Source organism: Acipenser ruthenus, chromosome 17 (genome assembly GCF_902713425.1).
Source record: "Acipenser ruthenus chromosome 17, fAciRut3.2 maternal haplotype, whole genome shotgun sequence".
Taxonomy (NCBI): Eukaryota; Metazoa; Chordata; class Actinopteri; order Acipenseriformes; family Acipenseridae; genus Acipenser; species Acipenser ruthenus.
Genome location: NC_081205.1, coordinates 12,345,556 through 12,370,081, shown reverse-complemented (window position 1 = coordinate 12,370,081; position 24,526 = coordinate 12,345,556). Strand labels below are relative to the sequence as shown.

The window sequence follows — 24,526 nt, the reverse complement described above, 5'->3', positions numbered from 1 at the left end:
GATCATTTGACCCCCCCTTTTTATTCATGGAAAGTGATCTTTGTGTTATTGTAAGCCACTCTGGTCAAGAGAGACATGTAAATACAAATACAGTATCTCTATTTTACTGTATGAAAATCAATGGAGAGCGACGGTGAATTTTTAGTTTATTTTAACTATCGTGCTCAGAATCTAGCACTGAATTTGATCAGACAGCAGTATCTGATAACCAGGAATCTGAGGCTGGTGTTTTGCAGCCCTACAGATTTGGGCCTTACCAAACATCTAGTGAGGAAAGATCGGACTCTGATTCAGATGACAATCAAGACAGAAATGTCCCCAGAGACATTGAGAGGTTGCAAAATAAGGAATGGTAGGTCATTTTCAGGAACATTTTTATAAAAGGAAATTAGACTGATTTCGTTCAAATTATTAAAATTCGTGTGCAGATGCAAGTTTGACTGTGACTGACAGTGTCAGTGGGAAAACACTTACTATCTGCAGCTCTAAACCTTGGCATGCGATCAAAAATTAGCTGTTTGCTGATTTGTCAGTGTGGTGCTGTTAATGCACATTTTGCTGCCCCATGCCTCTCGTGGAAGAAAGCATATGTTGTAGGGAGATAGAAACCGTCTGTGAGAAGATAGGGGACGTTTCATGTGTAACACTGCATGAAGAGTTCCTGGATGTTTGCCTGTCTGTGCATACGCTACAAACAGCATACTGTGCTTACAGACAGGAACATTAGGAAAATTAGGAAATTCACAAGTAAGTAGACAGAATGCTATTAAAAAAAAACAAAGCATATTAAAACAATCCAGGATTTTTATAAGGTAATAGTATTTAATATTTCCACCAGGAGTTTATATCATACCCATACCCTTAACAACATTACTAATAAAAATTACAAAGCACTACTTGGCTTTAAACCTACCAACTCTTAAAGTCCTCATATCAAGTTCCCAACAACTTTTTACAAAATTATAATTTATTTTACAAACTCAATTAACCAGATTGAAAATTACAGACATCCAAACCTTGCTTTTATCTAACCTTAAACTGGTACTACTCCAGCAATAATTCTGTTCTAAAAGCAAAGACAAAATGTTAGTGTTAAGTTCGTCTGAGTTTATTCTCCACCAACATCTTACAGTACAGTATAAACACAATAGGGTCACATGCATTCATCAGTAAAAATCTGAACAGATTCGGTGTACATTTGGTCCTGTAAAAACATATGAAGCCCTCTCAAAGTGAGCCTGTTAACCTTGTTCTGGTCTGTGTTTAAAGATGTTGCTGCCACACTCTTCAGTGGCATCCCGTTGTTATTAACACAGCAGTACGCACTCCACACCCAGTCCGGTATGTTCACACGATCCTTCAGCTTGCTGTTCTGCGACGGGACAGTCCCAACCACAACGAAAGTTGTAGCACAGTCTGTGCTGAACATCCTGGCCAGTTCTTCTTCATACAGTCTCCATGCTCCCTGGTTCGATATTCGATTCTGAGGCACAATGTTAGTGAGGCTGAAAGTGGCATTCCGGCTGTCACCTGACACAGCAAAATAATGTGCATGTCAGTTCATTTTACTGAACTTAATGGGTCATACATTTCAGTAATGTACTAGATCTGCATACTGAACACTAAATTGCCAAATTTATACAAAAATACAGAGTCATTTAATTTATACAAAAGTGCAGGCCCAAAGGTGCTAGACAAACAGTGCAGGAGTGAAAAAGTGCAAATATTTTGGTCAATTCAAAACCATCCTCAGTGCTGACAGGTAAAGAACACCCACATATTTAAGGCAGCCACTGAATTAGGATAATACTAAACACGTGCAAAAGGAGCACGAATGTTAGTGTTCAATTCATCTCCATGGTAAATAACCCCAGCTATCGCAGACTGGGATTGCCTGAAAGTGAATAGGACCCATGCGTTACAGCCACACCGAGAGCATTGCCTATGACATGTATATTGTGTTTGGCTCCTGTAGCAGTGAGGGGAGACACCATGCTACTATAAAGCCTTTATTATTAACTCAGTTGTTATCGGGTGTACCCTCACTAAAGTTAAGCACAGTAAATTTGCATGATAATCTCTTTTTTCCCATGGTGATACCATAGTCTACCATGGTTTCTCATGTTTGTTTTTTTTATTATTTGCTTTACCATACCTCTCTGAGCTTTACAATCCTTACCTTTGCTGTACCATGCTTTCACTATGCTTTGCGTTTACTGTGGGAAACAGGGTATACTGCAGTGGGTTTTATAAGAGTGAGGCAGGGTATACTGGAGTGAGTTTCAAGACAACGTTTTCAATAAATACTTCATGCTGTTACTGCCTTGAGCTCAACCCCACCATGGATGGCGGCCAAACTCCCCTGCAACTTCCGACCTGGTCTAAAGGGACACAGCCCACTCTGGACTGTGTGCTTCTGCTGTGTAAGACTTTAAAAACATGACATCATATGAAACAATTACCAGTGATAGTTACACAGTATAATACAACCTGTGACACTTTCATTTCCCTTAAATAACACTGCATTATAATATCTTTCCAAGGTGTTTCTCACCTGCGTGGTGACCATTGGGGTTAAGGTGTCCACGGTCAAAGCCTGTAGATTTATAATCCTCATCCAGAGCTTGATCCACACCCAGGTACACATTGGGGTGCTCCTTACTGAGGCGATATGCATCTTGCATCCCACCCTGCCAGTTGTTGTTAACAAGCTGCAATATAATCCTGATATTAATCCCATGATTTACAATTCTTGGAAAGGGATACACATAATGCAGTAGACACCAACACTGAGACATATCTGGAAATCACGCGGTAGTCGTTATATGCTCAGTTCAGCTTGGAGGAGGCCATTCCCCCCCATCAATGCTCGTCCGATTCCTAGCAGCGACTGATCTCAAATTTTGTCTTAATGGATCCCAATGATTCAGCATCATCAACATGGCTAAATACCCATTCCATACCCTCACTACTCTATGTAAAGAAGTGTCTTGTGCCCTCTGTCCTAAGTCTGTATCGACCTTTTATCCAACTGTCCTCTGGTCCTGGTTTCTGATTCATGGCTGTATGCATTTAGATAGGAAGTTTTGGTTAGAATCGTTGGAACTGTTAGAAAAAATACTTGGGAGCCTGTAAAAAGGAAACAGTATAAATATTCATATTTACATTTAGCTTAGCATAAAGATGACCCTAAGAAAAGAGTTAATGAAACATAATGTTAATGAAACTACAACAATCATGGGGTTTCCATGCGATTTTTTTTTTTTTTTTTTTTTTTTAACGAGACATTTACACGTGTAAAATGCTTTTTTGGGTTATCGTTCGCTCAGTTTATTTTACCCGACGTCATGCAAATGAATGGGGAAGGAGGGAGTTGACATGTAAATTAGCTATGCGTAAAGTACTCATGCTGTTTTTGAAATTTTGTGAAAATGTGGTTACCATGCGCAGATAACTGGTACATGAGTGAATCTAACCTGCTGTAATAAAGCAAAATACCTTGTGCCTGGTTGGTTAATAATGTGTTTTACTGCTCTTGCCCAAATTGTTTTTCAAATGTCATTAGTGGGGTGTCATGTCATCAGTTGTGAATATTGTTTCAACTAATTTATCTTACGACTCCTTAATTAAAAATGAAAATGAGTATAAAATGAAACTGACCAACAGGTATTGCAGATCACCATGGCTGAAATCCCTTTCATTCAGGCAATACAGCATAAAGGGGATCAGGTGATGCTTCGTATGCTACCCTGGCTTAGAAACCCTACCCGTCCGGACGGCTGACACCTGCTGAGGTAGCATTCAACACCACGCTTGGGCAAATACGGGTAGTGGACACTTGAAAGGGAGGTGGCAGATACTGATGAAACGGACTGAAGTGCATTAGTTCGTTCCCAAAATTGCCACTGTCTGCTGTATCCTGCACAAACTCAAAACAAGCCCAAAACAAGCGCAACCCATGTGTGACAGTCTGGCTCGCAGTGGTGAGGTGGATGACGTCACGGACCAGGAAGTAACTCAAACCAAAACAGTGGATGGGTGGGTGAAGCTCAACGCAATTGCGTTCAGCGTATTTAATAAACAAACAAAAGATTTAAACAAAACACAAAACAAAAAAGCACAAGGGCCAAATGAATAAACAAACAATTAAGTGTCGTGCTGGCTAATCCAGCACGTTTTAGCAAGTGTTAATTGTCTTATTCTCCTTGCGCTCTTTCTCTCTCCGCTCTCCCGTACTCTCCTCAACACTCCACCCCGAGTGCAGAGAGCTGCAGGCACTGGCCGAGGGATTAACTAGTTGTTAATTATCTTATTATCCCCTCGGCCAGAGTCTGCACGCGTTTGGTAAGGATGCATGACTGTCAGCTAGTTAAATAATCAGTAGCTGATCAGCCATGCATCCTCACGGGGTTTTTAAATATAATAATAAAAGACGCGGCGCTTTTACCCGCGCCGCAAACAAAAATACAAATAATAATACATAGGGGCGGGACACTCCGCCACACCATGTTACAGTATGGGTGGTTATGCAAAATCCAACCAGCGCCTCTCAAAAACAAGCCCAATCCCGCTTATTATAAGAGGACTTTGCAACTGGGAAGGTTACCTCAGCCGCCAGTTTCAATTGGATGCAAACAAATAAAACACAATCAATACGTTCATTTGAAATTTTATTTGGTCAGTTCTGAGAAGGCATCAACAACTTGGATGTTGTTGCGCTGTTTTGGGCGATAGAGCTGGCTTATGACATCCAGTTCACAAACTATATTTATTAACGTGGAGGGCAGGGGTGCGTGTCTTTGGATATAGCTGGGATCAAAAAAGGACGGGAATTAATTCAGTTAAGCAGCTCATTTGCTCTTTGTGTTTAACTTTAGCATAGTTTTTACAGCAAGGGTATTCTCAAACAGCTGCTTTAATACTATAACAAATGCATAACACAGTTCATGGTAAGTGGTTTTATACAGAACTGTAAACCCACAAGATATATACAAGATGACAGTCCAGACACAGCAAAAAACAATAATAAACAAAGCCGCCCGCAGTAGCATTAAGGTGAACTACACCAAGCTAACCATAAAATCGCCCACCAGCCACTACTTTCTGCTGTTTTGGAATCCACAGTAACAACTGACCTGCTCCATTGCAATATTTATAGTTAAGGATAAACACGCTCATTAACATTTACATGTAAAATGCAGGTTTCCATGCGAAACGGCGTGGATTTCCCGCGTGTTTCGTCATTTTTCGGCCACAAACCTGATTTACACAAGTAATTCTCCCAAACGTGCACGCGCATTGCCATTTTACGTGTAACTAAACATGTATGGAAACCCCATGAATGTCTCGAGTTAAAAAACTTGCATGGAATCCCATGATTGTTTATTCTTCATTGGTACAGACATACCTGTGGCTCAATGAACCATCTCTTCTCACGACCGCCGCCGTTGCTCTTCTGAAAAACGTACGCAGAATAGAGAGGGATGCGTTGTGCTTTGTCATATAGTGTTGCAAAATGATATCCGTTGTTGAATTTCTGGCATATTTTAGCAGTGCGTTGAGGAACTGGTCCCAGGGCTGGTGGGGTTCTCTCATAGAAGAATTCAAGGCACTGAGGAATGTCATTGAAATCTCTGACAATCTCTGTGTCTCCTGCTCGAAGCACCGCTGCCGTTACGACCAGAATGGTAACTAATGCTAATGCCATTTTAGAGGAGTCAACTATGTTCTGAAAACACAATATTGCGTATTGTCAGTCCTCTCACTTGGATATGTATAGTTGTCCTTGATGTAACCACTCCCTTTGTGAACTTGTCAGTGTTGCATGGAACTGACACGTAAGCTACTCTGAGAGAGAGACAGGACCTAGAGTACTGTCCCATGGGTAATTTACAGCAGGTAGAACGTGGCACTGATACTTTTAGCATCAATCATTTCAAAATGACCTGTCTTTGGCTTAAAGTCAACAGCAGTTTCCAGAATATCTACCTGTAAATTATAAATAAACACAGACTGCTAGCAATGGAGAGTCCATGTGCATGGTTCCCACCAAAATTCAATAACCTTGAGTGAAAACCTAGATTATTTCTTTATGTAAACATGTCAACGTAGTAATGTGAAAGGTTTTGGGCTGAAGCATTTATTAACACAGGACTTAGAGGGCCTGAGGCAACGAGTAAGTGTCCATGGCTTTGAACTGATTTCCCATATTGCTGTGTAGCTGGAAGATGTTAGTAGGTGCTTACCAGATGTGACGTAGAACTTGGTAGCTCTTTCAGCAACACTGACTTTATCATGGTCTGGATTTTCTACTTTACCTTACTAAAGACATGGTATGGCTGTAAAATATCAGTTACCTTAAATAGTGTGTTCTTTAGATTCACTTTGTATATATTTTTCTTACAGTCATTACAATCCGGTGACTTTATCTTGAAATGAATTGTGCTTATATAGGTTGAGGTAATGTGGAGCTGGAGCCAAGGAGAATAAAGTAACTATTAAGTTTTGAGTTAATTAATAATTCTGCGTATGTTGCTGAGGAAGAAATGACAGGAGGGTGCCAGAGTTGAGATGTGCTGAGAGTTGGAGAGGGAGGGGTCAAGGTTGACACCAAGGTTATTGGTGGATGAGGAGGGAGAGAGGATTGTGGATTCAAGAGGAATAGAGATAGAGAGATTAGCAGTGGGGTGAGGGGGAGAAAAAGAGATCTGATTTGGAGAGGCTGAGTTTGAGATGATGCGAGTGCATCCAGGAGATGGGGTTGAGTTTGAGATGACGCGAGTGCATCCAGGAGGAGATGGGGTTGAGTTTGAGATGACGCGAGTGCATCCAGGAGGAGATGGGGTTGAGTTTGAGATGACGCGAGTGCATCCAGGAGGAGATGGGGTTGAGTTTGAGATGACGCGAGTGCATCCAGGAGGAGATGGGGTTGAGTTTGAGATGACGCGAGTGCATCCAGGAGGAGATGGGGTTGAGTTTGAGATGATGCGAGTGCATCCAGGAGGAGATGGGGTTGAGTTTGAGATGACGCGAGTGCATCCAGGAGGAGATGGCCGATAGACAGGTAGAGATACAGGAGGAGATGTCGGAGTCAGAGGTGGGGAAGGAGAGCACTACTGCAATATATTAGCACTAAAACACCCCCCACCGGTAGCATAATACCCCTCCAACCAGTAAGTAGTCTGTCCAGTTCAGACGAGTTAACAGTGTTAATGTAATCGTTACAAATTACAAAGTACTGTACTTAATTCACCTAATTATTAATAATTAAACATAGACGTTTTTATTATTACTATTTGTTTAAATACATGTTCCTGAACACATACATTATGCTAGGAAATTAGACAGATAAAACGCATCTTATTCTACGCTTGGTCTGAGTCATGTGGTAATTATGATGTCGGTAAGGGGTAAGGGTCAAGTAACAGCACCATACAGCTTTATGAATTAGACAGATAATTTGTTAATCAGAATATTGGTCTCCAACACGGCACATTATTCTACTGTCACGATGAGTTTATTTTTTAAAAAGTCCTATGTAGGAGTTAAAAAGTCCTGGGTAGGAGATATGAAGTCCTGGGTAGGAGATATAAAGTCCAACGTAGAAGATACTTAAAGTTTTAATATTAAAGTTTTAATATTGTATGGTACTGTCCCTAATCGCATGGCTGTGGGTCTCCATAGTAACTGCAGTGCTATAAAAAGACGTGCAGATCAAAAAAAGGGAAGGCTGCCTGATTGTGTAAATTGTGAGCTGAGAGCACGAGTTGGCGAACTGCCGTTTGCTAAGATTGTTTGTTTAAAGTTTATTAGTTTTTGAAGGCGCTGTGAATTTGCTTGGGCTCTATAGGCTTTCGTTATAAGTGTTGTTAATCATATTGAATAGGTTGTTCCGCTCTATGGGTGTTTGCAAGTAACCCTCGTGCTCTCAGACAATGTCATCGGTTTGTATTGGTGTAGTCTAAACAAAAGAGAACGGGGCTTCCATTGCTTTAATTTTGAATGTACCGTCTAGTTCTCTCTTTTCGGTTTAAATTCACATATATCACACGGTAGTTTTTTTAAATTTATTTTGATTTACGTGAAATAGGCTACCTCACTTGTTTAAGACTGTACGTATCAGTTCTCTTGTTAAGTAGTGTGTTTACAGCTGCAGAAACAGCGTCTTTGTATTGGTACTAGTCCCTGCTTTATTTCTGGTTGGATTGCTCCAACCTCAGCCGTTGCTAACTATTACTAATCAGCATTTCAAGCCTCCAGGTATGAGACCCATTTGAATTTACATCATTGTTTTTTAGATCGCTTTTATGGAATCAATTTGTTGCTAAATGTTACTTCCTTGAGGTGTCTGACTAACTTTGATTTAAGTACTGTTCATGAGTGTTGGCGTTTTTCTTTAATGTTTTAACTTGTTATACTATGATAAAATAAAGTCCTTGTTACTTTGTCACCCTTACTTCATACACTTGCCCCTTGATTGGTAAAATAACCTGTGTTATTTTATGTAGTTATATTAGCTTCAGATCATTTAAACCTACTTAATTGGTCAACTAATTAATCAATTAAATCTATATTGGTAACAAGGGGCAATCTTCTTGCGTCCTGTGTGTCTCCTTGACTACCAAGGCTGGGGAATGCTACACTATGGTAGATGCATAATAGATCCATGGGAATAACTGCAGAATGTACTGTGGTAAACTTTTATAAGGGCCATTCAGCCCAGTATATGCTAAATTGTAACTGGAAAGGGTGTGCTGAACAGAGGACAAGGCATATTGACTGACCACCCTTATCGCTTTTTCAGAAATGCATTTATGAATGAAAAGCTGCACTACACCACAGTAAGAGGTTAGGGGTATTGAAGTTCATAAAGAGATTGTAATACCTTTTAAATTCTACTGATGGGAAAACAAAGAACCACAGCAGCAGGACAAGCTGTGTCATCATGTTTTTGTCCTAAATCCAGGGTGTGCACAACAAACCTTGCATTTACAAAACACAAGGAGCTGTGCTGCTCTTGCACTCTGGAGTATAAATGTGTGTGTGTGTGTGTCTGTCACCTCGCTATACAACACTGGCCCAGGAGAAGCCAATCTACCTGCTGCAGATATCAATTTAGTCTCCAAAGGTAACGTCAAGAGAACATGGCAGCTGTGGAGTTGAGCTGCGTGTTCAGTGTCCGTGTGATGCTGGTTCTGGTTGCTGGGAGCCTGCTTTTGCAAAGAGCAGCATGTGTAAGTATTCCAGCTCGTTCTCCTCCCAGGCTGCCCGTGCGTAGCTGAGGGATTAGATCTTGATTACAGAATAGGAAATGGCAGAAGCAGCAATTGCATGTTGCTTAGGGTTTGTTTAGTTAGATATGTTTTTCCCTACTGGATATTTAAATACCCACTGATGATAATATGAATCTGTTAACAGGAAGCCAGCATGAACAGGCACACAATGTGTCCCTTCTTGTCGATCCTGTTTTCCAGTTCAGTATTTGTATTAAAGGTCCTCGATGACCTAGAAAAAGTCTTTGATTTATTATTATTATTATTATTATTATTATTATTATTTATTTCTTAGCAGACGCCCTTATCCAGGGCGACTTACAATCGTAAGCAAAAACATTTCAAGCGTTACAATACAAGTAATACAATAAGATTTAATTGTTATTTCATTTAATGCACACGGTTTAGGTTCTAAAAAATTCACAGACCTGGATTTGCACTAATCTTGATCTATCTGTTTCCTTGGGTAAGGTAGTCCAAGATTCGTTCTAATCAGGCTCTGTGAAGTGCATTTATCAAACTGTGGGAAATGGCTTGCACTTAAGTTTGTGGTTGTAATTAATTTTATACCCTGACTGTGCATAATAGTACATTTGCTATTCGTTTCGTTTCATATGCGCGCTTAATCATCATCCTGTAGAACTGTTTCCTATGATAAGTGTACTTATTTATCATGTGTTACTGTTTCTGTGCCTCATATGTTTTATAAAGTCACCAGCAAATTTTGTGTGGCCATCTCTGAGCATTCTGTAACGAGGCCAGTATAAAAATATAAGGGTGTGCATAGATAACCTTTCCCCCAGAAACAGAGTTTGTTTTCCCAAATAAAATTGTACTGTTTCGGGGGGGACATTACCAGTGCACACCCACAGCTCTGTCCAGGATTTGTATTCAGACAGAAATGAACAGGATAACAAGAGTATACTGCAAATCATTCTGGAAAGCGGGGATGTGCTGTAGCTATAACATATTTTTGACCCTCTTTTGATTTTAGGCACCTGCTTTGTCAGAAGATTGTCTTGAAGGTAACCCCTGTTTTTGTTTGTTTTTTTTCCCTGTGAGTTTTAATTAACAGTGGTTCATTTTTTTTATATAATGTATACATTTCCCATATCTCACTGGAAAATAAAACTGTCTTTTAAATATATTTTTGTACAGTAGAGGGGTGTTCTGAAGATGTACAATCAGCCTCAGAGAGCTTTTCTCAGCAAAATACAGAAGGGTCCACCAACCCATTCACCATTCTAGAAGATGAGCCAGACCTGCTCCCACTAAACTACAGGAAATGACCTCGACTGGAGGTGCGGAGAGGCCTTGGCTTTGCTTAATGTAATGCATTGTTTGAATGAGACTGCCTTGGTATTCTGATGAATTGTGTCTGTATACCAGGATAAATAAAGTTTATTGATGCATCATTACTTTCACATGGTTATGGGCAGTATCTTGTCATGGCAGTCACATTGACACTAAAAGCTGTAACTCACCTGAGTAATTGACTTGCCCTTTATCCTGGGTTTAAAAGGCATGTCGTATCCAGACAGGCTAAAAGAATTGAATCTATTCAGTCTTGAACAAAGAAGACTACGCGGCAATCTGATTCAAACATTCAAAATCCTAAAAGGTATAGACAATATCGACCCAGGGGACTTCTTTGACCTGAAAAAAGAAACAAGGACCAGGGGTCAGAAATGGAGATTAGATAAAGGGGCATTCAGAACAGAAAATAGGAGGCACTTTTTCACACAGAGAAATGTGAGGGTCTGGAACCAACTCCCCAGTAATGTTGTTGAAGCTGACACCCTGGGATCCTTCAAGAAGCTGCTTGATGAGATTCTGGGATCATTAAGCTACTAACAACCAAACGAGCAAGATGGGCTGAATGGCCTCCTCTTGTTTGTAAACTTTCTTATGTTCTTATGTTCTTAAGAGCACTATGATCTCTGCTTTAGAAACAGAGGCTTGGAGCACAATGTATTATTACTTGTACAGTAAATTATGAAAATTATCCAAATTGTTTCTCTTTAAATGCCTGTGTTGGTCTCAATTGTAGAGATGGATCTATTTTTTGTTTTGCTACTAGGGAAGTGCAGAGACCCCATTACTCTTGTAATCATATTCAGAAACCAATCATTTACTCGGGTGAAAGTGCATGGGGCCAGCCCTGAAACTACTAAAAAAATCTGTGTCTGACCCTGATTTTCACTCAGAACGTGACCATATGCTTCTGTTTCCCCATTCCAGATGATCCACTAACTTATGCATTTTTTTTAGTACCATACAAAGTTGTTACTAACATTTTAGTATATTCCTACATGGATCCTGGTTTCTAGACTAATGAAATGAACAAAAACACAGACTCCAAATTCTGCTCTGCTATTATGTGAATTCCAATTGAAAGTTTTCAAACAGGGAAACATAAATATAAGCATTTAAAACTATGTTTTGTCTACAGTATTTGTACCAAACTATTGTTTCTGAAAAATGTTTCTCATGTGATGTTGTGATCCGAGTGCTGCTCTGTTTTACCCACTTCATTCAAATGAAAACCATCACTGCTCCGGATTAGACATTTTGGAAGGCACAGTATACTTGATTAGCTCTCAGGGTTAAAGTTTTTAAAACTCAAGATTCAGTTTGGTAACATACATTTTTTTAAATCGGCAGGTATAGAACAGAATATACATTAAAGATATTTTGAAAACAAGATCAAATCTCAACTACAGCAATCTTCTATATATGATGTCCAGTAAATATGATATCTGTGATCTGTTTCTAATTTGCCTGTGTCTTCTGTGGACTCTGAAAGGATAGCATCAGGAACTAGACTCGGTCAGGAAGCTGCAGGGAAAGTGCTGTTATTTACAAACCGGAACAAACAAAACAAAACACACAGCAGAAACACACTGTACCATTTTCACTAAACTTCTGTTCAGGCTGGGCATTAGCTTTCACTGAACTCTCTACCTTAAACATAGGATTTGCCTTCCCTTTATACCATGTTACTGGGACTTGATCTCTACAGCCCTTTTCTGGTGTAATGGAATTATTAAATAATCATCATTTTGAGGTTCAATCAGGAAGCATCAGATGTAACCAGTTTAAGCAAATAAATAGATATTCACAGTAATAATGATGTTCTCTTCTGATGTGTTGAAAAGTCTTGTACAGCCCTCACAATTACTTAACAGAAAAAAAAAATAAAAAAAAGTTATTTTCTCTAATTCTTGTTCTGTGGAAGAGTATATCAGTACGTTATTAACTGGTGCTAAATGAGATGCACTATCATCCATCTCCACTTGGTGGCTCTGTGACATAATATATACCATATGAAGCCTGTTCCTGGTTTGTGGTGTTGTAATAGATTTTCAGTGGAGTTCTGGGGTGACAGCAGCAAGTGTTCAGTTAAATATTGAAATAGCCTTGAATGCTGGCACACCAGAGATCCAGTGTTATTACAATGACATGGCTGCAGTGGGGCTTTGAGTTTACTCAGCAGATCACTGATGTGTCTTTGTAATTGTCTATTCACTTAATCAAGGACAGGTTTGTATGGTTTGTAAATATTGTATATATTTGTATAGGGGCAGGGGTTTTAGTTTGAATCCCTGCATTTTGTCAAGGTCCCCTTTAACAGAGGACTAGCCAACTGAGTTATGTCTGACCGGATTGGAGGGGCACTTTAACATGGTGTGGCTGGTGCAGCTGAAAGGAGCCTTTTTATTTTACACTGTGTTATTTTACAGTTTTAAAGTGTAAAGGGTTTATTTAGCTTTTGATCATCTGATGACAAGATAACACTCAATGTCCCTTACCTACAAAAAAAGAATCCACGAAAAAGTGCAGCATGTAAGATAACCCTGAAAAAGACTGAGGGAGAAACAAGCCACCTCACCAAAGAAGCTGGTGTGCTCGGCATATATTTAAACCCATCAAGGCATTACCACCCTCCTTATATCCAAGTCCTACTGTTGTCAACTTTCCAGCGCCTAAGCAACCAGTGCCACCAAACACTAGCTCCTATAAGCAGCACACCAACACTGAGCTCTGCGTCCTACTGACAAGTCTTCAAAATAAGCACCTGTTGGCCACCCTACTGATCAAAAACAATAGTTTAAAAAATAGCCAGGCATATTCAGAGTGAGATTCTAGTGGAGGGGCTGGGCCACCCAGCTGAAATGTTTTGGGAAGGACAAGGGCAAGCTACCCTCAGCACCCACCGGAGGTAGTTCTGAAGGAGAGGCTCCAGAGCCACTGCTACAGCAGCAAAGGGGCCCCCGAGAGGGGACGATGGGGACCCAGGACTTGAGGGGTAGGTCTGGGGTTAAACGGGCACCCCGTATACAAGCCCATATAAGCTTGTGGAAATAAAGCTGGCACCAAACGGCAGGATCCTCGGGCTGAGGAGTCTTGTCCGGACGGTATTTGACAAGCTGAGCCCCAGCATTCCAACCCACCCACCTGTGTGTTTATTTAGGAGGGCTGTATCTCAAGTGCACCTGGGGTGCCATTCTGAGGGGGAGGGTATGTGGCTAGGCTGAGGTCATGCACATGAAGGAGGTGTGTTTTTGTTTGGAGTCAGACCCTCCTCACGGGTTGCGTTGTCAGCTGTGTTGAGGTGTGGTTGCCTGTGAGACACCACATTATACTCTGCTGCTGTACTCACACCACAGCATTGCTTCTTGTAAATAAATCCTGGCCTGCTATGAGGCGTTTCCGTGTCAGTTCTTGTGTCTCTCCTGCTCTGTCAGGGGATTACCCACAACCCCTATCACACTATTGTTTTGTTTTTGTCAATAAAAGTGTGCAACCAGGTGTTTGAACTGCATCTCTTTGTAAATTATGGACACAACTATTTTGGCATGAAGAAACAAAGCCAATCCAGTGGAAATGTTTTATTGATAACTGATTTTAAATCAAGTCTTGACAGTTAGATACGCACAGAACCGATTTATAGGACAGAATCCGTTCTTGTCCAGCTCTCTCTCATTGACAGGCCTTTGCTGAAGTGAGTTATTCAAGCATGTATGTGGGTTTGAGATCCATGGAGCTGCCTTGCCTTATCACAGAGCGCAGAGCTAATGTTAAATAAAGGTTTCCATTGGTATTAAAGGGAGCTTGCTATTGTTTGAGCAAGCTTAACATACTGCAGCGAAACCTTACCCTAGAGAGATAGTGTTCTGAGAGGCTTGAAGCAGAGTTGCATGCAGCTGCCACCACCTTTGATAATCCGGGAAGGTCCAGGCAAATAAACCCAGGAACTAAAATAGAATAAATTACGGTAGCTAGGGAACACAGCAAAGCACCAGGAAAATAACTATATGTAAAAAACAGCTTGTGGCAGGAATGGCTGAGGGTCTGACGTCACGGCAGAAGAAGGGACCACAACAACAAAAAGGTATTGTGCAGTGGCGCGGGCGCCGTTTTATTTAATGAATCCAAAAAAATAAATAAAATATTCAAACAGAAAACACTCGCTCACAGAGCAAAATAAATAATTAAACAAAAAGAAATCACTAACACAAAAACACAGGTCAGGCTGGGCAGATCGCCGTCACTGTTCCTGTTTACTGTTAAATTTCAATTTCTCTCCTCTCGTTCTCTCGTTCTCCCGTTCCTCCTGTCGAACACCCACCCTGAACTGGAGAGCTGCAGGTTTTTTATATTCAGGTGACCATCTCCCGATTAGCAACTAAATTAATCACTTAATTAATTCAGGAGATGGCCACCTTCTGCACGAGTTTTTTTCATTACACCTGGCAGAGGACGAGCACCGATCTCGCCTCTGCCAGGACATGTTTTAAAAATAAACAAAACACGGCGCTACGCCGTCATAAATATAATACAATAAAACTAAATAAATACAAAACACTCTGCACAGGGGCGGAGGGGGAGACCCCGATCTAAAAATAAATAAACAATGTACAGGGCTGCTCGCCCTGTTACACAGCTCAAAACACAAGACGGGTATTCAGTAAAGATATACAACAACTGTGCAGTAATAGTTGCAATATTCAGGATTCACTAATAGCTAATATTTCAATTCAGTTACTTTTACCCTTACAGTAAATCTGACTTCAATAAGTAAACAGAAGAATCAATAAAAGAGGTAGATAAATACATAATTTACAAAGGTTAGCGAGCTACACAAGGGAACATAAACTACTAATATAAATAAATAAAGTCACACAGATAAACCACAGTAATTAAGCCACACCAATCTTAAAGTCAAAACCGTAACGTTTAATACAGAGCGGTATAAAATGCATCAAGTAAAAAAATAATAATAATAATTCAGCAGCAATCAGTCATTATTGGGGTAAAATAGCAGTAATGCATTTTGTCAGTACCGTATTGGATTAAATTGACAGTTACAGGAAAGCCCACAGACTTTCCTGTAACTGCGCGGTGCCCTCCCCACCTGGGCGATGCTCGCCAATTGTGCGCTGCCCCTTGGGAACTCTTGTCCATGGTCGGCAGTGGAATAACCTGGTCTCAAACCGGTGACCTCCAGGCACGCGGAGCGTCTTTACCGGATGCACCACTCAGGCACCTCCAGTATGTTAGAAACTATGCACAGGGTTTTAGTAGCAACGTTAGTTTAAATCAAATTATATCAGTCATTTATAATTAGAGCGTCTGTTTTTTTGTTTTATTAATTTCATTTTTCTGTGCTTATTTTTAGCTATTCAAGTTATATGTAAATTGCTTTTTTTTTCAGGGCTTTCGCTATGAAATGATTGTTTTCGGTTACTTTCAGTTTTTTCTGTCACAATATGTATAGTACTACGTGACAGTACTTCAATTACCTTCTTTCATTTGCTGTCTTACACAACAAAATCCTTATGGTCACAGGCATATTCTTCTGGGGTTGTTGTGTGTTTAAGCATTTTTTTTTACATTTAGCCACAATTTGCAATTCTGTTTTAAATTCCACAAGAGTGTAAATACTATCAAACTGCTGATAAATCTTTAACTCTCGCGAGCTGTGTTTTTAATTGTAATCTTGTTTTAAATCGAGCAAGGTGGTACAACCCTCCAATAGAAATATAGGAATTTGCTGCCACTCAGTAGTTGGTGGGTTTAAAGTATTTAGAACGAATCAATGAAAGATACAAGTTAGGAAGGAGGGACATTGCCCAACTGCATTGGCAATGTTTCTTTTTGGGGGGGTCAAGGCAACATGAATTGAGTAACCATTTCCAGTGTTTTTCTTGTTTTTTTTTTTTGTATCGTGGGGTGTTCTATCGTTTTTATCAGTTAAAACCAAAAATCAAAAGCCCTATTTATAATCTATTCATAAGAATCAAAGAGGCAACGTGCTAATTGAGAATTCTATCAATTATTTATAAATGATTCACAGAATTTGTAGCAGCAACTCATTCAAGGTTTGAACCAACACAATATTAACTCAATACACAGGCCCCAGCAAAAACATAAACTAACAACACACTAATAAAAACAACAGTTCAAATACAGAAATAAAACGTCAATTTTTTATAGTCTTGCACACATTTCACAAAGTCCAAGTTCACAGACAAACCATTGCTTTTATTCATTGCTAGATAATAGTTATGGTTTAAGTTTGAAGCCACAAAAGTCAGGAAATTCCTCACAAAAAAACTGCAATTAACTTAACTTCAATGGTGCAGCTTGAAGCCATAAAATTCAGGAAATTGCATACCACCCATAGCTCAGCTGCATCCCTGTTAGGCTTTTAGCAGAGATACTTAGATGTGATGGGCAGGTAGCATTCAATGCTCAGGGGAGCAGTCACAGAGGTAAGACAATTCATTTTAAAACCTTAGCAACAATACCTTTAGGAAATAGGAAAAGTTCCACTAAACAATGTTAAGGTGAGCAGTTATAATGTGTGCTTCTCTGCAAGTAATAAGAGCACGTTTTGGAACTACTGCACACTTACATTCCCATTTAGTCCAGAGAATCATTAAGGCATGCATAGAGACATGGACACACTGCATGCAATTTACACACTGCACTGTAGCTTGCACTATTGCCACCTTAGGGCCTCATTCACTAAACAGCGGTAACGTGTTTTGCACTGAGTAAGCTCTTTTACTGCGTGCTTTGCACACCTGCTGTATTCTCTAACCAATGGCAGGCAACCTAATGCGCGGAAAACACCACGTGGAAAAAGTACCGCGTTTGAGTCATTTAAATATAATGAACAATGTTAATGTGGAAATGTATGCAAACACGTCACAAAATACCGCGAGGGTGGTATTTGATATGCAAACCATATTCACTTAAGGGCGCTAACTTTACTAGGTGCCTCAGTGTGTGTTACAGAGCACCGCTTATTGAAACCTGGCGGTGTCACAGAACCAGCAGTCAGGAGAGAGTATTTTGTTCCAGGGAGACGTTACTAGGGCTGTGTGAGGAGGAGGTAACTACATACAGATTGAGCACACGTATCACGATATCACGAATTTCAGAGAAAGATATGTCTACCTACCGTGAAAAATATGCACTGTATTTTCCTTATAGTATTTTCCATTACTCTTCACCTCCCCTGTTCATTTCAGCAGCGCTACAGTAGCTGTACACGGTCAGGCGTCAATGCCGTGCATTTGGTTACTACGGCAACTGAGTCAAACAAATACCGGCTTCATGACTGGTGAATTTCTCATACTGTACAACAACGTAACATGCGGGAAGTTTAAAATAGTTGTTTAGATAGTGTTGATGTATAAGTTTGCAAAATGCAGAGAGCTGGTAAATAAATATAAAAAAGCCAATTCATTTCAACAGAAGATCGCGTTCAGAGCTAAGAAAAGGGGACGTTGTATGCAAGAAAAACAAACTTGAAGTTCAGGCTAAACAATTACCGAACAAGCATGTCACAGTCACATAAATGTTTAAAAAGAGGGCAGAAATGGAGAACCACGTAACGTCAACACGTCCGAATTAGTGGAAGCCTTTGTGCAGCCTTTTTTAATGAAAAAAATCCCCTGATTGTGGAGCTGTGCCTAACAGTGACACTTGAGAGTATCTCCCTAAAGTGTCTTTTATAAAGAAAAACACAAAATCTTCGGATTTGTCATTTCAGGTTTGCAGTTAACGTTTCTCCCGTGTTTAATATTTTGGGATTAAAGACAGCAAAATAGTCTATGGGAATTACACGGTCATTTTAATTAATGTGTCAACATACGAACAAAACTCGAAAATGTTGCTGAATATGTCATTCACTGTTGTTTTTAAAAAAATCTATTTTGTATACTTGTTACTTTTTTTTTTTGCAGCCAACACAGACCATTTTAAACGATTATTGTTTCCAGTTTGTTTCATTTTAAAGATGGTTTCAATAGCGACTCGAGTTCCAATGTTACAATGCACTCGTACACGCTCATGCAGTCCGAGATTTATGAAGATTACGAGGCAGGTGTGCAGAGTTAAACATAAATGTTCCATTATACAATTACTTTCTCTGCTTTGACTGTCTCGCAGGACGCTGTGATTTGGGACAAGACCCCCAACCTCCTCCTACAGAGCGTATTTTTGTCTTAATGTTTCATTGACGTTAATGTTCTCGCTGATTCAGCACCAAAAAGCCTTTCATAATTCCCCACCACTTCTCCTGCTAATACATTTAGCTCCTGGTCGCTGATAGTGAAAAACTCATCACAACGATACAATGAAAACGTACTTACGTACTTACCTTTTCTTTCGAGCGCCCTTATATACTGTAATAAAGTGTGTGTAAACCTCATGCAGAATTCTGTGTGTTGAATTCTGTGTGCTGAATTCTACACGTTGTGACAACTTGCAAATGAACCATTTAGTGCGCTTTATTTGTGCATATAATTAGCTTAGCGAATAGAGCTACTGCTGGTTTATTTTTGCGTAATTCTGCTCATTTACTGTCGTTTAGTGAATGAGGCCCTTATTCTTTTTTGATCACTTTAAAATCGGTGTTGTGTAAAGGTGTGTTTTTTCTGCCACTTCCTTGCGTTCACAACTGAGGACTCCCACCCCCACTTATTGAAAATGTAATATCCCATCAGCGAGTCTGCCTGTTGGACAGTCCTTCTAATTTTCATTTTTATGAATGGCCCTAAATGTAAACATGTAAAAAAAAGCATCTTGTTTCTTCTAGCTAGCCTGGGGGCTGGCGATGCCTTCGCCACACTGTGGCCAGGAAAGGTGGGCACTCGAGGGCTTCTGTGAGGGAGCTGGGTGCTGGCCGGCCGCTGCGGAGGGGCTCCACACAGAACTGCAGTGTGTTCTCTGAGGCAGTGAAGGCCTTGGTGATGTCGAAGCGTAGCCCACACTCCTGGCTCAGGGCCGCCTGGGCAGAGTGAGGGCTCAGGAGATCTGGCTCGGCAGGGAAGGTGGGGCGCAGTTCCAAAGGGGCCGTCGAATCCAGCGCCCCGTCTCGGAGAGGCAGCAGCACAAAGGCCTTCTGGAGGAGCTCCCCTTTCCCATGTTCCAGCTGCAAGGACCAGCAGAGCTCACCCTCCTTCCCTGTAAAGAAGACGCAGTATCAGAACCACACAGCATTCTCACAATTGCAATTTCTTGTTGAGACTGTCCCATGAGACAGGACAGTGTGCACTGCATTAGGGATATTTTGGGTTAGAGGAGTAAAACATTGACATCTGTGGTGGTTGTCATGCTGGCATGTTGATGCTTGTCTGAGGTCCTGTGGTTGCTAGGGGAAACTAGGAGGGGACGGAGCATAACCCCATTCCGGGATCCGTGTAGTGGGGGCGAATTGTCTGGGGGACGCATTGTCGCAGAACGAATTGTCATGTACCTGTTTTGGGCTGTGTACAGTTTTGAGAAATGTCCTGTTTTGAAATGTGTACAGTTTTGAGATATGTCCTGTTTTGAGATGTGTACAGTTTTGAGATGTGTACAATTGACTGGGTACTCCCCACCCCTGTGCGTATTTCATGTTTTGTGTTATTTTGTATTTTGTTGTATTGTTATTATTTAAATGTACTGTGTTGTGTTTATTCAAAAACACACTGTTTTATTATTATTGTTTACAGCCTGGATGGGGTTAAAAAACAGCAAGTGATTATTGACAAACTGGCTGTTGACCACTGTGGCAAAGTGGTTTGTAGTGCACAGGTGTAGAGGTGATGCAGTGATTAGAAACAACAGTCCAACTACAGTTCAATGGTGAAAACAAAGCTTTATTAATCGCTTTTAAATAATAAGACTGACTATACACAACAATGTGTACAGCCAGTCAAAACCACGGGGTTCAGCCCCGAAATAATAATAACAAACACACACTTTATAACACCTACACGATCACCAGTCCAACAGTGAGTGCTCCGGGTGCAAGTGGTGTTGTGAATACGATACAAGTGATTAACAGTGGTGCAGTGCAGTCCGGGTTTAATGCTGGCTTATCCATGACAGCTCTTGGCTATTTAGCCGTCTACAAATGACAAACATGAACAGTTAATAGACAGACAGTACAACACTAAACACTCACGGTTTCTTTTTACCCCTCAAGGTCAGTCCATAACCATAACAGTGGAACAGATCGCTTGGCCACATCCCCTGATATACCTTCAGTCCCGCCCCCTTAGGTAGCGAGTGCAATCACGTCTCCTCCAATCCATGACTGACACATCGCCTACCGAATTAGGGCGTTGACTTCTGGTATTGTGGCTCCGCCCCCTTCCTGGATAGCCGACTTCCAACTGACCCTGGGATGAACTGTCAAACCATCCAGTCCGGGGCACACTGTTCCTGTTACACAGCGCCCTCACAGGTCGGGAGGGAGTTGGTGACTCAGATTCATTCACTCTGTTACAACCATGCATATGAAAAAACCTGTGCCGATTGTGGTTGGGGGATAAACTAAGTAATTGATAGCCAATCCCTCGGCCACAATATAAAAAGAAGCAGCTTTGGCTGAACGGTGTTGGTGTGTTCAGAGGTGGAACGAGAGTCGGGAGGCAGAGTGAAAGCTAACAATAACAATTGCTACGCGTGCTGCTTCGACCCCAGTACGATACTTGTTGTGTTCTGTGTCTGTTTGTTAGTCTGTTTGTTTTGGCCATCATGCTTTTTGTTTTGTAAAAGTGTTTTGTTTCCTGTCTGTTTAAACCTTTTATACCTTTTCTGGTGCTTCTGAATAATGTTATACTTTTTCAGATCCTTATAACAACAATGACTAAGTTCCATGCCATAATACTAACAGGTTAAAAAATATGTGGTGGAAAATGTAAACCTCTACAAATCTATGAAGGCTCACACAGTACCTGGTACTATATGTCTTATAATACATGTATATGGGTAAATAAGAATGACTCAGCAGTAAAGTTAATTTTAAATTAACGTCATTTCCATCTGATACAGAGCTGTATCACCTATCACCTCAGTATCAGGAATCGCTTGTTGAGCAGTTTAAACACATGCTGTACAGTGATCTGGATACCCAAATAAGACATATTAATATTTTCATTCCTCGTTCTTTTATTAACCCATTCTGAATTGTTATCACGTTGGTTCGGCAGGTGCCTGTTTTTAAACTTGTATCTGTTTTTAAACTTGTATCTAGACAAATGTTGCTTGGGTAGTGTCACAAAGACGGCCAGAGTGGGTGGCGTCAGACCAGAGAGGAATACACAGACAGAGACGGTGGTGATGATGAGCTGAGTGCAATGGCTGCACTCAGCGTTTATTAACAAATAAAAGGTTTAAACAACGGAATACAAAACAGGACACGGCACTTGACGCCAAAATAAACACACAGACAAAACGACTGACACTTAACAAACGGTGCACGGAGACAAACAAACACGGTGAGAACAAACACTTATATTTACGATCTTTCGCTTTTAATTACTCCTCTCTCTCTCACCCGTTCTCCTCTTCCGAACACCCAACCACAAGTGACTAAAACGTGCATCTATATATACTGTTGTGCTGGGATTCAATTACTAATTAATTACTCACTTGAATCCCAGCACGTGAATTCATTACGTGCAACCCCGTGCCACACATTATACACATTTTATCTGCACGTGAAGTGATGTGCCATCCTCGTGCCTAAATATAATTATACACTTTCTAAATACACGTGAAACACAGACCCGTTTATATCCCGTGTACCAATCTATACACCGACATTAACACACGCAACATCCAACATACAACACAGATCACACAAATGCACACAGGGGCGGGGCACTTTGCCACATATACCCCCCCTTGTGCGCAGCACACATGGCCTCAACGGCCACCTCCCCCCTTAAAAACCCAGCAGTCCAGAACAAAGTCTTGGGCTGGGAAGGGAGGCTTCAGTGGGCCCTTGGCTGGCAATGCTGTCAGCACCCCTGCCGGTAGTGGCACGGCTGACAGCCTGTTGGTCCCGTCCTGCAGCGAAAAAGCTGCGGGGGCAGGTGGTCCCCCGACCTCCCCCTTCTTCGTAGCCGGCAGCTCCCTCCTGTGGGGCTCCGGCCACAAGAACTCCTGCAGCGAAACTGCTGCTGGGGAAAGTGGTCTCCAGACCTCCTCCCCCTTCTTCGTGGCCGGCAGCTCCCCTTTCTGGGGCTCCGGCCACCATACTCCCTGCGGAGGTACGGGCAGCAGAGGCAGCTCCTGCTCCTCTGCTCCGGGCGGTGGTGGAGGCAGAGGCAGCTCCAGCTCCTCTGCTCCTGGCGGTGGTGGAGGCAGAGGCAGCTCCAGCTCCTCTGCTCCTGGCGGTGGTGGAGGCAGAGGCAGCTCCAGCTCCTCTGCTCCTGGCGGTGGTGGTGGCGGAGGCAGAGGCAGCTCCTGCTCCTCTGCTCCTTGCGGTGGTGGTGGCGGAGGCAGAGGCAGCTCCTGCTCCTCTGCTCCTGGAGGTGGTGGAGGCAGAGGCAGCTCCTGCTCCTCTGCTCCTGGAGGTGGTGGAGGTAGAGGCAGCTCCAGCTCCTCTGCTCCTGGTGGTGCTGGCTCCCTCTGCTGTGGCGGCTGGGCATGTGCACGCCGTGCTGCCTTCAGCAGCATAGCGAGAGGCTGCTGGGGGACACCAGCATCCTGCCCTTCTCCCCCCCAAAAATTTTCAGGGGGTTGAGCCTGTAACTCCTCCCCTTCTGGCTCTTGGGGCTGAACCAGCAGGCATTTTCCCTCTGCTGGTGGCTTGGGTCCCAGGGCTGTGGAAGCCCCGACTTGCCTCCCTTTGGGCTGTGGACGCCCCGACTCCTCCCTGTTGGGCTGTGGACGCCCCGACTCCTCCCTGTTGGGCTGTGGACGCCCCGACTCCTCCCTGTTGGGCTGTGGACGCCCCGACTCCTCCCTGTTGGGCTGTGGACGTTCGGGCTCCCCCCACTCAGGCTGTGGTCGTTCGGGCTCCCCCCACTCAGGCGTAGGACGTTCGGGCTCCTCCCACTCAGGCGTAGGACGTTCGGGCTCCTCCCACTCAGGCGTAGGACGTTCGGGCTCCTCCCACTCAGGCGTAGGACGTTCGGGCTCCTCCCACTCAGGCGTAGGACGTTCGGGCTCCTTCCGCTTGGGCTCCTCCCATTTGGGCTGTGGATGCTCAGGCTCCTCCCATTTGGGCTGTGGAGGCAAAACCAGCAGGCATTCACCCTCTGCTGGTGGAGATGGGGACAGCAGGTACTCACCCTCTGCTGGTGGAGATGGGGACAGCAGGTACTCCTCTGCTGGTGGTCCTGCTACCTGGGCTGCTGTTCCATTTATGGTTGCCTCCAGGTAGTTGAGGACAAACTCCACACCCTCCTCCAAGGTGTTTGGGGTGTGTTCCTGCTGATATGCCTCCCATCTCTCACTGTCCATCATCCACAGGACCCGGACGACTATGGGCAGAGACTGGGCCTCCAGCCCAGCATTCTCCAGGAACCAGCCCCGCAGTTTGATGGCGTCTTCTGCCATTGACCTTTTTTTTTTTTTTTTAAATCCAGACCCCTCCTGGTCTGACGCTTGGAGGCGCGGCTATCCCACGATGACACCACGTGTCACAAAGACGGCCAGAGTGGGTGGCGTCAGACCAGAGAGGAATACACAGACAGAGACGGTGGTGATGATGAGCTGAGTGCAATGGCTGCACTCAGCGTTTATTAACAAATAAAAGGTTTAAACAACGGAATACAAAACAGGACACGGCACTTGACGCCAAAATAAACACACAGACAAAACGACTGACACTTAACAAACGGTGCACGGAGACAAACAAACACGGTGAGAACAAACACTTATATTTACGATCTTTCGCTTTTAATTACTCCTCTCTCTCTCTCTCTCACCCGTTCTCCTCTTCCGAACACCCAACC

The 24,526-nt window shown here is 42.3% G+C and overlaps 1 protein-coding gene and 1 long non-coding RNA gene across 3 annotated transcripts; one reads left to right on the top strand and one right to left on the bottom strand.

Moving 5' to 3' along the window:
• Positions 1–864: 864 nt before the first annotated feature.
• On the bottom strand, positions 865–19,818 carry LOC117423279 (endonuclease domain-containing 1 protein-like). Of its 2 annotated transcripts, XM_034038812.3 has the most exons (4): positions 17,746–19,818; positions 10,757–10,928; positions 2,555–2,711; positions 865–1,530 (listed from the first exon to the last, which is right to left on the bottom strand). In XM_034038812.3, exons 2-4 carry the CDS (start codon positions 10,796–10,798, stop codon positions 1,154–1,156), a joined length of 576 nt encoding a protein of 191 aa, XP_033894703.1. In that variant the 5' UTR covers positions 10,799–10,928; positions 17,746–19,818; the 3' UTR covers positions 865–1,153. The 2 variants fall into 2 exon arrangements, with proteins under 2 accessions (XP_033894703.1, XP_058845966.1); XM_058989983.1 differs by lacking the exons at positions 10,757–10,928; positions 17,746–19,818 and adding an exon at positions 5,408–5,836.
• Positions 9,034–11,985, top strand: LOC117423280 (uncharacterized). The gene is made up of 3 exons (XR_004547762.3): positions 9,034–9,233; positions 10,267–10,297; positions 10,431–11,985. It is a non-coding gene; the product is annotated as an uncharacterized LOC117423280 (long non-coding RNA).
• Positions 19,819–24,526: the final 4,708 nt, after the last annotated feature.